Source organism: Clupea harengus, chromosome 14 (assembly GCF_900700415.2).
Source record: "Clupea harengus chromosome 14, Ch_v2.0.2, whole genome shotgun sequence".
NCBI lineage: Eukaryota > Metazoa > Chordata > Actinopteri > Clupeiformes > Clupeidae > Clupea > Clupea harengus.
In genome coordinates, this window is record NC_045165.1 from 3,470,304 (window position 1) to 3,484,415 (window position 14,112).

The 14,112-nt window shown below is 42.0% G+C and overlaps 1 protein-coding gene across 2 annotated transcripts; it reads left to right on the forward strand.

The window, feature by feature from the left end:
- The first annotated feature begins 5,055 nt into the window (after positions 1 to 5,055).
- On the forward strand, positions 5,056 to 13,693 carry vsx2 (visual system homeobox 2). Of its 2 annotated transcripts, none has more exons than XM_031580866.1 (5): positions 5,056 to 5,662; positions 6,146 to 6,230; positions 7,796 to 7,919; positions 10,832 to 11,012; positions 12,087 to 13,693. In XM_031580866.1, the coding sequence occupies exons 1-5, from the start codon at positions 5,248 to 5,250 to the stop codon at positions 12,473 to 12,475; spliced, it is 1,194 nt and encodes a 397-aa protein (XP_031436726.1). In that variant the 5' UTR covers positions 5,056 to 5,247; the 3' UTR covers positions 12,476 to 13,693. The 2 variants fall into 2 exon arrangements, with proteins under 2 accessions (XP_031436726.1, XP_031436727.1); XM_031580867.1 differs by having other exon boundaries at positions 5,057 to 5,662; positions 12,150 to 13,693.
- The last annotated feature ends 419 nt before the right edge of the window (positions 13,694 to 14,112 follow it).

Consider the following 14,112-nt stretch of genomic DNA (forward strand, 5'->3'; position numbering starts at 1 on the left):
AAAAAAAAAAAAAAAACAAACAGGAAAAAAAAAATATGCCAAACAAATTTTGCAACAGCTGCTTGGCTTTTTTTTAATCTGCAGCCATCAGATCTTCAGCGCTTTGATAGGCCACCCAATCTACACGAATGACTGCACTAAATCTTCCCTTAATCTACACCTCTTATTAGTTTGTATCTCTGAGGCGTGTAAATCAGGGCCGCGGGCATTTTCATATGCAGATGGATTATAAAAAGCTGCAGAAGGAGAGGGCGCGCTGTTCACCACACAGCACAATAAACAACAAAAGACCCCGCGCAGATTACCACAGCCCTGCCAGTGGGGCAGAGACTGGCATGTAATTGACAGTGTCTTCAGACGAGGGCAGCGACGGGCATGTAATTGACAGTGTCTTCAGATGAGGGCTGCGTCTCAACAGATGAGTTGATCCAGACTGGGGGCCATGCGGTCATTAGCATATCTTGATAGCACTGATTTCTTCATTACCCCCTAATGAAATTTCCACTTAATGTCCTCTAATTAGTTTCAACTGGTGCTCAGGTAATTGCAGCGGCAATATTTTTGCTCCCCCTTAATCAATGCACTCCAGTTTTCAAGTGTTTGAAGTGAAATATGACTCCGCTGCGGAGATTAGAGGTGTGTACTAATTGTGTTTTTTTTTCTTCTTTTCTTTTTTAATTGTGCAGAGTTTTTATGCTCTTGTTTGAGAGGGTTTGCTTTATTAGGCGCCGTCGGTGGAACAGCAACAAACACGTTTGGGTTTTTCTTTTGGCGTCGGAGGCGTGTGGACTTTGCTGGATTGGGTTTTATGACTCTCTGTTCTGTTGTACAAGTCAGGAGGTGTGACATTGTGTGTCATTGTGGGATGTGCATCCAGCAGCCATGGCTTCGGGCATAGTGTATATTTAAGGACCATTGCTAGTTGGGTTCATTCTTTATGTGGTGAAATACAAATACTGCTGAAAACTGTTGTTTGGAAAGAAAGGGGCAGGGATTTTCTTTAAAAACATTAGTCGATCATGTTTGTTGAAAATAATACCTGAAAACAACCAGAAAACATTAATCTAATTAAATATCCCAATAATATAATTATGGATACTTCTTGAGTATTTGAAGATGCCCTTTGTGTGTTCATATAGTGATATTTCTCCTCTGTTTTTGTTTGTTTGTTTTTTGAAAGAAAGATCATGATAGTTGCTAACTGATGATTCAATGCTGGACCAGCACCATCCCAGCTCTAGACTCTGGATAGAACAGGATAGAACTCTGTATAGAACAGATAGGATAGAACAGGATAGGATAGAACTCTGGATAGAACAGATAGGATAGAACTCTGGGTAGAACAGATAGGATAGAACTCTGGATAGAACAGGATAGAACTCTGGATAGAACAGATAGGATAGAACAGATAAGATAGAACTCTGGGTAGAACAGATAGGATAGAACTCTGGATAGAGCAGATAGGATAGAACTCTGGATAGAACAGGATAGAACTCTGGATAGAACAGATAGGATAGAACAGATAAGATAGAACTCTGGATGGAACAGATAGGATAGAACTCTGGATAGAACAGATCGGATAGAACTCTGGATAGAACAGATAGGATAGAACAGATAGAACAGATAGAACAGATAGGATAGAACTCTGGATAGAACAGATAGGATAGAACTCTGGATAGAACAGATAGGATAGAACTCTGGATAGAACAGATAAGATAGAACTCTGGATAGAACAGATAGGATAGAACTCTGGATAGAACAGATAGGATAGAACTCTGGATAGAACAGATAGGATAGAACTCTGGATAGAACAGGCCACCAGCAAAATAGCCAACATACACTACTGTGGGGAACGGACAGGTGTGGAGGGACATCGTTTTCTATATTTTATCTAGGTATTTTGTAGTGTAGGTCTACTTATCATTTTTTTTATTTGTAAATAAATGTATTTTTCATTCGACATTTCTTGATAGCTGCTTATCATTGCAGACATGTGTTAAGACATGTTTTTATTTTACCAGCTTCTATTGTAAAATGTTATCATTATATCTTATCTTTATCATTAGATCTTATCTTTACTTTATCGTTATATTTTATTATTATATCTTATCCAGAATGTAATTATCATGTTTGATAATTTGCTTTGAAATCAACTGACTGTACAGAATTGCGGGTATTTGACCTCCTGGTGTTATTTTACACTGGTATTTCCCATCTTGGCTCGCATATTGGTTTACCATACTTCCTGATATTCTGCAAGGTTTGAACTGAGTTGACCTCAGCCAGGTCCCGCCGCACTGCCTGTGCTGTGAGACGGACCAGTGGACGTGCCGGGGTGACGGGAGAATAATGTGACATAGGGCCAATTGCACAGCTTTCCTGCTCTCTAAATCTGATCATCTAACGCAGTTTAGACGGGATTAGAGCACAGTGTATCTCGCGCTGTGACTAATCAGGGCTCGGCGTTTGGCTGTGGTGCACAAAGACTTTCACCACGACCTCACGCCAGCCAGCACCGCGTTGGGCCTTTCTTAATTGTTGTATGAGATGGCGTCATGGGTCATAAGTATTAATTAGCCGGGAAATCTTCATGAGGGCGCTGTCCAGGTCACGAGCATCATTTCTGGCGCGCCAGGCTGACGTCGGTAAAGCCACGCGTCTAGCGTCCTGATCGTGGTCTGTGAATCATGGCGTTTATGTATGCATTAACACATGGCTCTTTGATAAGATTGGTGTTATCTCTGTCTCCATCAACGGCTCGCTGCTCATTTCCATAAATTATCTCCTAGTAATTATCTGTCCAGATGTCCAAATTGTGCCACAAATTATCTCCAAACGAATCAAATCCCACCATAATTTAGTAATAGCTGATTAGAACTCGTTATGCAAAACATCTAAATATACTGTATAATTAGGAGATATCAGGCCGTCTGTTCAAACAAGTGGCCACTCACAAATGCATATCAACATCGAGCCTGTGGCCAGCGCAACATAGGCTGCTAATATGACATTTACTGTTCCATATATTACAAAAAAATAAAATATTATTAATCATTAATTAGTTTGTAAACACGTATAGTTTGTCATGGCAGGAGATTTGATGGTGACCCAATCACATAATAAATAACATGTACAAGAGATATGTGCAAAATTGAAAGCTCTCATTTCGCTGGTATGTGGAATAATCATGTTAATTTGTCCTGTTTGCAAGGTTTCGATCAAAATCGTAGTTGTAGCCTAATTCACAACACCCCAAAGCCCCACATTTCTTTTGTGACATCATACAATCTTCTCTTATCTATGTTTTGCATATGGGTCAACTGGATAATTAGACCTTTTAATTGGTCTGTAGTTGTACATAATATCAATAATTAATAATTTCAGTACTTTTGTAATGTGCAGCCTCCCACACAGCACCTCTTTTCAAGCATTATTAATTCAATGTCAATTTGATATTCAAATCCAGCCAGGTCTTGTTGCATGCGGCAAATTAAGCTGATTTGTCACAATAGAGAGCTTTATCGGGCGGATAAGACGAGTCGATGATGAGATTATACGATCACACTGTATCAAAACAGGATGACGGAGAGAGATGCAGCATCTGAGGAGACGCGAGTGAAATTGGGACTCATCTTCAGCGCCTATCGATTTTCGCCTTGCTGTTTTAATATGGTGTCAAAGTCCGGGACTTGCAACATTTTTCATTGACCCAGTATAGGAATCACACGTGTTGGGTTCATGTCTAGAATTAAAAAAAAAAAAAATCTTTTGAACATTAACCATTTCTAGAACACGTTGCATGTCCTCTCACAACTTTAAGATACAGACCATGAATTATTGTTGCGTGTGTGCCACCACAGTGTGGTTTATAAGAAGAATATGTAAGACATTAAACAACTCACAGACTGCTTAATGTGAAATGAAACCTACTTAACTAAATTATACAAGCAAATTGAACCGAACCAAGGATAATCGCCACAAGGGCCAATTTCTTCATGGGTTTTTAAATTAGTAGCCGATGTCAGAGCGCCTCTGAATGCCCCCCATGTTTTAGGTCACGATTGTGTCCTCCCGAGCGGAATACTTCAGCCCAAAATATCTAAATGTGCTGCTCGTCTCCTGGGAGAGGTTCAAACACCCAGATTTTCTCCTGCAGACATAATTCGATACACAATAACTGTGTTGAGATCAAACACGGTGACGGTTGAGTTTTTTTCGTTTGGCTTTTACAGTGGCATTTCATCTGTCCCTACCGAAAGTTAAGGATTCGGTGTGTGTGCAGCGCCATGTTGCTGTTTTTCTGGTGTTTTGCGGCTTTGTTTGAGCGAGGCGCAGAGCAGTTTAATCTTTTATGCGTGGCGTTTTGAGATTAGCCGTCTGAAGTGGGCAGTGTCCAGCTGTCATTTAGGAAAGACAGGGATGATGCCTCTGGGACGGCCCTCATCTGCAGCATCTGGGTATGATCTCGTAGATCTGGAGAAGATAGAAATACAGGCCAAGTGGCTGATGGGATACCGAATGATACCCAGTTTGAGAGAAATAATGAATCCAGTCAAATGATCCACTAGAGCACAAACTACCTGCGTCACGTAGTTATTTTAATTGCGCACATAATGCCTTGCCGAAATATTATACTGCCAAAATGTTGTATTTCAGTCGTCCTGCTATTATCTACAAAATGAAACAATTAGAAATGACTGTAAATCCCTATTCCTTAGCTGATGAAATATTTTTCATCGAAAGCCAGGCTTTTTGTAGTTTAAATTATCTGATGAATATATGCACTGTAGCCAGATATCTATTAAAGCCATAACAACCCATTTCTGTTGTTCGACTGTATTTTTCTAGCACCATATTCGTTGGATAAACGCGCAGACCGGGGACACCGGATGGATGGATCTTCCTCTGATCTTTTCGCTGCCTTTTTATCTCCAGGTTCCTGGTGTAGATAATCGGTCAAATTTAGGCTCGCTTCAGCCTCCCATCTTTACAATAAATGCATTCATTCCTTGTGAATAATGCATGCGCGAGCGCGCTGAGTCTGTGATCCTCTGGAATTCCGTAATGCCTGCTCGCCGCTGATTGGCTGGCGAGTTTAGAGCCTTGTTGGGATGGACCTGTTGGATAAAAGGACGATTTTCTACGGGGATCGTGGGTATTGCACTGTGGATTCTAGTGCACAAGGGACCGACGTGTGTGTATGTGTGTGTGTGTGTGCTGAAGACAGGGAATATCCTCCGAGGCATCATGACGGGAAAGGAAGGGGCCGTGTTGACGGAAAGTTTAAACAAATCGAAAACAGCTTGCCCCGCCGAGATCGGAGGGAATAACGGCCTACAGCTGTCCAAAAGCTGCGCCACACAGCCGCCCAGATGCACGGGATTCGGCATCCAGGAGATTCTGGGTCTAAATAAAGAACCGTCGTCCATCCCACGGCGCGCGCTGGAATCTCTGCCCCCGGGGGCGCACCTGCTGGCCGCCAGGTCCATGCTGGGCCACGGCGGCGTCGGGGTTGGGATGGGATTAATTGGCCCTGGAGGCATCCCCTCGTTTTACAGCCAACCCGCTTTTCTGGAGGTCCTGTCAGATGCGCAAAGCGTCCACCTGCAGCCTCTTAACAGGACCGTAGGGCAGCTGGACTGCAGCCAATCCGCCAGCTCAGGTAAGCAGCCAGGACGCGGATACACGGAGGCTAATTCGCAAAAAAACAGCCGATATGATTTCACTGTGACTCGATTAAGTCTACCCAATTTACTCATTCCATTGCATTTTGTATCATTTTAATTCAGTGACACTGTTGCATCATTTTGTTTATGTTTTGGTGATGTTGGCCGTTATTATTTGAACAGTGTAGGCCACTAACAACATGGCTGATACGACAGTATCTTCCCAATAGGCCCTACAGTAGGCTCTCTCAAAATCAGCACCTGCAACCTTCAATAACAATAGTATTAACATTATTATTATTATTATTATCGTTGTTATTATTGTTATTGTTGTTTTTTTTAATTATTATTATTATTATCAACGCACAATTCTAATGCCAAATGAAACCCTATTTTGGCCATAGAATGAAACAACTATATTTGGCATTTTTTGTTGTGTGGCTAAATCGGTTATATATCTGTGTGTTGTGTTTTGACAGATTCGGAAGATGTCTCCTCCAGTGAAAAGAAGTTCTCCAAGTCGTCCATGAGCCAGAGTAAGAAGAGGAAGAAGCGACGACACCGGTAAATAATGGCCACCGAACAGGGAATGGCGAGACCAGCAGGGATATTTTGAAATACATTTTATATGTTTTATTATTAAGTAGGCTAGGTAATTATATTTCATACTGGACCTATTTACTTTTTTAATAATTAGCCTGCCTCTAAAGTTGCCTTGTATGTCAAGGTATTTCTGTTTACTAAATTTGATTGGAAACGGTTTTGTTTTTAATGGTATTCACAGTTTCACAAATAACGTAAACGTTTTGTTTTTTATGTAAGGTATTTATTTCTTCATAATTAGCTTACTCTAAAACTGTCTTTTCTTGATATTTATATTTTCATAATTAGCCTACACTAAGTTACTTGTTCATGGTTATATTTTTATAATTAGCCTAAACTAAAGGTGTCCTGTCATTAATATTATGTAGTTGAGAATAATTAGCCCGTCACTTCAATTGCTCTGTATTTCATGGCGTTTGTGTCTTGGCATTAGCCTCGACGAAGGTATTGCTCACTGCATTCCGGAGATGTGATCACTCTCCCTTTCTATGGCAGCCTGTCTGGCTTCTACTTTTCTCATTTTTATTTCAATATTTGTTTTAAACTCATGAATTTGCCTCATAAATGTATGTTTTATATTCATTCCATTTATATTCATATACTTATATATATATATATAATTTATAAAACTAGAAAATTATAAATAGCCTACATAATTGTCAATACTATTTGTGTTATATATATATATATAAACTAGTTGTTTTATACATATGAAAAAATGAAGATAGTATTGATAGTAGCCTATACCCTCTACCAAACTTAAACCAATTATGTAGGCTATTTATAATTTTCTAGTTTTATAAATAACAATTATTATAATAATAGTAACGACAATAATTTGGTATTAGAAAACAGGCCAGTTAGAACAGCATTAATAATTAGCCTGCAGCAGGTGACTATTAGAGGATTTGGTCTGTCATCAGGCTTTGTAATACATTTCACTAATAGGCAATTATTTAATAAGTTGTAGGACATTTTTTTTTAATATATTTCTTATCAATCCATTTGCGATGTTTGGTCAGTATTAGCCTACTGACAAGGAGTAGTACACGAGGCGTTGAGGCAAGGATGGCGGATTTCATCAAGTTCACTGTCTCCTAATCCTCTTGCTCGGTGCATTAAGCAGCTAAGTTGGATGTTGTGCGTGACAAAGTAGGGTATGGCTCTACTCTGAAGATACGATTCATTTATTCGATTCCAAGATGGAAAGGTTTCATTTAACAATGTGTTGGTCTCTGCTGAGATTGCTTAGAGTCTTTCTGAAAAATGAAGATACTTTTTTAAATCGGAAAATCACAAACAAGCGTCTGCTTCTGGGGGTGAGGGACTGTGCAAGGGAATGCTGCATCAGAGCTGTTGACATAATCGTATTACTCTCACTGCTGACATCTTTGAATGTTTGAATTTCAATCTCCCTTCTGCATCGTCGAGGTTGATTTTTTTTTTCATTAATATATACTATAATTTTACCTGCAAAATATGTATCAAGAGCGCCAAGTTTAGCGGGGTATTTAATTATTTTGCAGAACGATCTTTACGTCCTACCAGCTGGAAGAGTTGGAGAAGGCCTTTAACGAGGCGCACTACCCCGACGTGTATGCGCGCGAGATGCTCGCCATGAAGACGGAGCTTCCAGAGGACAGAATCCAGGTGAGCTTTTGCCGCCATTACTGTATCTGTTCCGCATAATTATTTTGCTACACACTCAATAATAAATAAACAACCAAATGGCACACGAGTGAATGTGTTGATGGTAATATTTTCTTTTAAGTAAAAAAAAAAAAATTCCCAAAACTGAACGTGTCGATGGTATTCGAGTAAAACAGATAATTTCACAGTAAAACACAGTATTTCGAGTAAAACCGATAATTTCTCACTCATTTTTAAAAGCCCCTTTGTTGCTCAGTAAAATATCAGAAAGGGCGTTGCAGGCATGGCTAAATTAAAATGGGCGTTTGTTTTTGTGGCTTAAATATGGGCCTGTGTGAAATATAATAAAATTTGTTTACGCAGCATGGCACGGCACGTGGTTTTCATGAAAATATATTTGTTTAGAAAATCACCTGCAAAACATTCTCATTCCTGGCGAATAATCTTTTAAAGATTAGAATAGATTCGTTTTTTTATAACTGCCTGATACCCACCGACCCTATGACATCAGTGAAATGTCTACACGCTGAGTATGTTCTTTTGAACTGTGTAAAGGGTATGGCCTAAAAACTGAAATGAAAGACATCATCACATCGCGGTTTTGTGATGTGAAACCAACCTAAATTGCTCGATCAGTCTGTACTTTTAAGGTGGCATCTCTCCACTCATCGAATGATGAATACAAATGGACAGAGGATAGGAATTAAAAATCCTCGCACACTCCTTTTGTGAGTTAGTGAGCTCCTTGATGCTGTCAGTTGAAGCTGCATGGATCGATCAGTCTTCGCTGGCATGCAAGCGGCGCATATCTGGCCAAATAGATCCGTCTCTCTCACCGTCCCCGCCTGGCCAGATAATCTCTCATCAACTACAGTTGGATGTTAAACAATTTGGTCTGCGAGGGAGGCGCTAACGACCTAATCAAGCAATCAAGACGGAAGAAAATTACGGTGTGACCCGACCCATCCATCTGCCGGCGAGCCTTTTAATTTCACTCTCATTATGGTGCTATGTGGCGAATAAATAATAGGGGAAATAAATAAATAAATAAGCGTCTTCCAATCCTAAGTAAAATTAACATCCAATTTTCTCATCGAGTATAATTAGTTAAATCAGACGAGCCTGTTACCTTCCTGTGGGAGACATGGCCGAGATGCAGGGGAGTTCAAACGAAATAACTACATTGAATTTATTAGCACGGGTCGATAGCGGTGCTCCCTCGGGTACCGCTCGTTTAATTTCCCGTGATATTTGCCCGCCTGTCCACCATCGATTGGGCTTGAAATTAACTTATTTTTCAATCAGCCTCGACGTGCCCCTGGGGTCGCCTCTCTCTGCCGCCTTCCCCCGGCTTTCTTTGAACGCCGAGGAACCAATTTCTCCTGAAAAAAAAAAAACTATAAGGGCTATCATCGGAACCACCAGAAAAAGATTTTGAAAATGGTTTTGATAATTTCAGATTCAATGTCAGCCCCCCCCTTCCCTCCCTGCTGGACTAGTGCCGTGTCTTTGTGGCTACCCCCCCCCCCTCCCCTCCCCTTCTGATTCCCTGCCCTCCACGGCCGCGCTAAGGGGAGGCCAAGTGGTGCTTAAGCGCCCGGTCCTGCACCATGAAATCAATCTGAACTCTGCACGCTGACGGATAGCCCGGGGCTTTGCCTGGAAGACTATAGGCGTCACAGTCTCCCGGCAGTGTGCAGGTTAAACATCTTGATGTGTCAACGGCCATTCATCCGCTTTACCGCTGGCGGGCAGGGATGCGGCCTGACAGGAAACCCAGATTATTCGCACCTATAGGCTCGCCAACTGTCCGTATGGGAAATCGATGAAGCAGATCATGAGAAATCAAATCAAATCAAATCAAATCAAATCAAACCAAGACCGCATTTCTATACGACATTGCACCCATCACTACACTAAAATCATGGTGATGATTTTCTTCAGTAGCACATGGCTTAAACTTAATTTGCCATGTAAAGTATTGTAGGATACATGTCTAGCCAATGTTGTGACATATGCTTTGCAAAGGTTATTTGCAAATATATATTATAAATAATAATGTGAACCTAAACTAACCTAGAATAATGTTAAAAAAAAAGACGCACATATTACCAGTGAGATTGAAGACTTTGAAGTTGAAGACTTTGAGAGGGACCTGTAAAGTTGACCTAATTTGGTCTGGTCAAAATTGAAGTAAAAGTTTACTCTACTGACTAAAGTGGCTTATACTTATCAGAGAAGTTGTGAAATATATGAGTGAAAAGCTTTTATTAGGGCTTTATGAAGCTCTTAATATCGCCATAAACCATCGGAGTGCTTTGGATTAGGAGTGAGTCGAGCTGAAGACTGAGATCTCCAGACCAAAGCCATCAGTGCCGCTGGGGGTAGTCTAGGAGATGAGAGATCAGTGCCGTTGGGGGTAGCCTAGGAGATGAGAGGCAGCACACCCCCACACACCACAGAGAGTTTGGGAAGAAAGGCTCTCAATGCACTCTTTCAGAAGTGTCAAATTGAACAATGGCTACAAACGGGTTTCCCAGAGGTGAAACGGTTGTACAAAACTGAAAATTGGCCTTTTTTACAAAGTCTTGACGAAGTTCCCCTCATCGAAGGGTTTTAAGCAGAACCTGTAATGGAGACGAGTTGAAGGAACATTTCAAATTCAAATTTGGTCAAAATTCCTTTTTTTTAGCATCATTGCCAATGAGTAGAGTATCCTCTCAAGACACCTCACAGAGCTCCACCATGCTGAAGTGATTTACCCTCATAGTCTTCATGCTTGTCAGTAGTGGACTGATAGTCTTCATGCTTGTCAGTAGTGGACTGATAGTCTTCATGCTTGTCAGTAGTGGACTGATAGTCTTCATGCTTGGCAGTAGTGGACTGACGGATGTCTGTCTTTGGGTCCTCAGGTTTGGTTCCAGAACCGGCGGGCCAAGTGGCGGAAGCGGGAGAAGTGCTGGGGTCGGAGCAGCGTCATGGCCGAGTACGGCCTCTACGGCGCCATGGTGCGCCACTCCATCCCCCTGCCCGAGTCCATCCTCAAGTCTGCCAAGGATGGCATCATGGACTCCTGTGCCCCCTGGCTGCTGGGTATGTGGCTGACGCTGTAGTCCCCCCCATCCCCATACTCTTAGGGTAGCACGGCATGATCATGGCCTCCGGCACATCCTCTACTACACTCAGTGCTGCCGCTGAAGCTCCTCCACACAGCTAGGGGGCACTGTGAGGGTTGGACTGGCGACGCCGTGTGTCTGCCATCTTTGATCCCATCAATGATCCCGTCCACTCAGTGATGGTGACTAGGCTGAGAAATACCAGCATGGTACAACACTGCATTTGGGCCTGATTAGTCAGTGCCTTCTTTGATGGACTTGTAATATACTTATCACCGATACATATAACTACTTATCACAGACACATATAAATACTTATCACAGACACATATAAATACTTATCAGACACATATAAATACTTATCACAGAAACATATAAATACTTATCACAGAAACATATAAATACTTATCACCGACACATATAAATACTTATCATAGACACATACAAATACTTATCATAGAAACATAAATACTTATCATAGAAACATACAAATACTTATCATAGAAACATAAATACTTATCATAGACACATACAAATACGTATCATAGAAACATAAATACTTATCATAGACACATACAAATACTTATCCTAGACACATAAATACTTATCACAGGCATATAAATATAAACGTAAAGCAAGATTATGTTTATAGTAAGGCGCACATACAAGAGTAGAGTATGTTTGGAAAGCCTTTTGCTCAGCTGTGTTTGATAGAGGAGGTTGTTGAGCTTCAAAGAACATAATATTCTGTCTCTCTATATATATATATATATAAATATATTTTTATATATAAATATATTTATATATATATACAAGACAACTTCCCTCTTTCATGCAGTTTTTAGTGAATACTGCAGCAGCTATCCATGTCATATTCTTTTTTAATTTTCATGAAGTTCATATCCTTCAATATTTGTTCTCCACAATAACTTCATGGTTGCTGTTTTTAGAATCGTATTCTCTTTAATCACCCAACATTTAAGTATATTAGCACCAACGTGCACCGCATGTGTGTGACGTCTAAATTGTTCCTATGCTTTGCTATTTCCAGTTCAAGAGGGCTTTCCAATCAACAGCCGCTTTTCTAAATCCGCCTACCCACAATTCTTTGCAGGGATGCACAAGAAGTCCATGGAGACGGTGCCAGGCGGGAAGCCGGACCCCGCGGCGCAGCCCCCGCCCAATCAGAAGCTAGGGGCGGAGTCGGAGGGGGGGGCGGAGGCGGAGGAGAGGACGGGGGAGAGTGCGTCTCCCATCTCCAAAGAGGAGCTGAGGGAGAACAGCATCGCCGCCCTCAGGGCCAAAGCGCAGGAGCACAGCGCCAAGGTGCTGGGAACGGTCCCGTGCGGCGACAGACTCGAGCGCACGCTGGACGCCAAGGCAACGGAGGAGAAGACCAGCAAGCGGTTAGACCCCCGCGAAGACCCCAAGAGCCCGTAGACGCGCCCTGAGCCGTCACCCCTCTGGGACTCTGTTCTTGGTTGCACCCTGACACCCGCACTGGCCTGCTGGTCTTACTCTCCTCTTTTCACAAAACACACCCAGGTGTCTCTCTCTCTCCCTCTCTCTCTCCCTCTCTCTCTCTCTCTCACTTCTCTCCTGTTGACCAGTGTCTGTCTGTAAGGAGTAGGTTCATCCTGTCCAGGTGTCTCTCTCTCTCTCTCTCTCTCTCTCTCACTTCTCTCCTGTTGACCAGTGTCTGACTCTGAGGAGTAGGTTCATCCTGTCCAGGTGTCTCTCTCTCTCTCTCTCTCTCTCTCTCTCTCTCTCTCTCTATCTCTCTCTCTCCTGTTGACCAGTGTCTGTCTCTGAGGAGGAGCAGGTTCATCCTGTCCTAACAAGGATACGAGGCTGTCAGTCCGTTTATACGTCAGGACTCGGGCCTTAGTGCGTTTACAAATTATATTACATTACAGTGACAGAATAGCAACGATGACACACACACACACACACACACACACACACACAAAACAATGGGAAATAGCAATGATAATACCCACCTGTTACACACAGCTAATGTAAATCATGAGCTGCTTAATAAATAATGTATGCCTTCATGGGAGAATACATGCTGTTATGGATTTAGGCTAATCTCTGCAGAATGCACTTGGTGGCATATTGGTAACCTCTGGCTCAAGTTCTGGATTAAATCCTCCAGAACACCATGTCATATGGGTGTGTATCTGATGACCCAGCTGACGTGGGCCCTGTGGCGGGTCCAATTTGCCTCCCAAGTGTGTCTTGCATTAAGGGACAGCGACATGTGTTCTGTGTTCTGTTTGGTGAAGTATTTGTCACTTTCAAAGGTCCAGAGGCGTTGTATTAGGGTGCAACAATAGTGTACATATTGTAAATAATGATAGACAGCTACAGTAATGTTGTTAAAATATTCTTTAATGTACTGTAGTCTTTAAAATACTTGTTCTTTGTTTCATAACCTGTACAAGATATTAAAAACACAACCACTGTTGTTTACAGTCTGTTCAAACGGATGTTTGTGATTATTCATTATTGATTTATAAACTGAGCCGTGTTGTGTCCTTCTTCTGAGGAGGAAGTAGTCAAGAATCTCTGGACCTGGATGTGGAACGGGTCAAAATAAAAGTCCCCTAATAAACTACTTAAAATAAAATGATCTTCGTTCGCCCAGGGACTTCAGAACCTCCGAGAGCTCTGCTGTTGCCTTTATTGATCAGGATGCCCTGTGGTACCTTATCTATAAGGAGGGTATTTGCAACCTTCAGTGTGGGCAATGAGGCACCTGCCCCTGTGTGAGAAGCCGCCATGAGTGTGTGTGAGAATAGATGTGTGACAAATACCCCAGCGTGTGTCAGAATGCCCCTGTGTGAGAAGCCGCCATGAGTGTGTGTGAGAATAGATGTGTGGCAAATACCCCAGCGTGTGTCAGAATGCCCCTGTGTGCCTGTGTGCCCTTACTGTGAGTGAATCTGTATACCCCAGCGTGTGAGACCAAATGCCTCTGACTCTGAAGAAGAATACCCCAATTTGAAGCAGAGCACCCCGGTGTGAAGCAGACTGCCCCGGTGTAAAGCTGACTGCCCCGGTGTGTGTGTGTG

Excerpts from the sequence above, each read along its gene's own strand:
- vsx2 (XM_031580866.1), top strand. The coding sequence starts at position 5,248 with ATGACGGGAAAGGAAGGGGCCGTGTTGACGGAAAGTTTAAACAAATCG. Across the intron at positions 5,663-6,145 it reads CAGCCAATCCGCCAGCTCAG|ATTCGGAAGATGTCTCCTCC; the intron begins GTAAGCAGCCAG and ends GTGTTTTGACAG. Across the intron at positions 11,013-12,086 it reads CTGTGCCCCCTGGCTGCTGG|TTCAAGAGGGCTTTCCAATC; the intron begins GTATGTGGCTGA and ends TGCTATTTCCAG.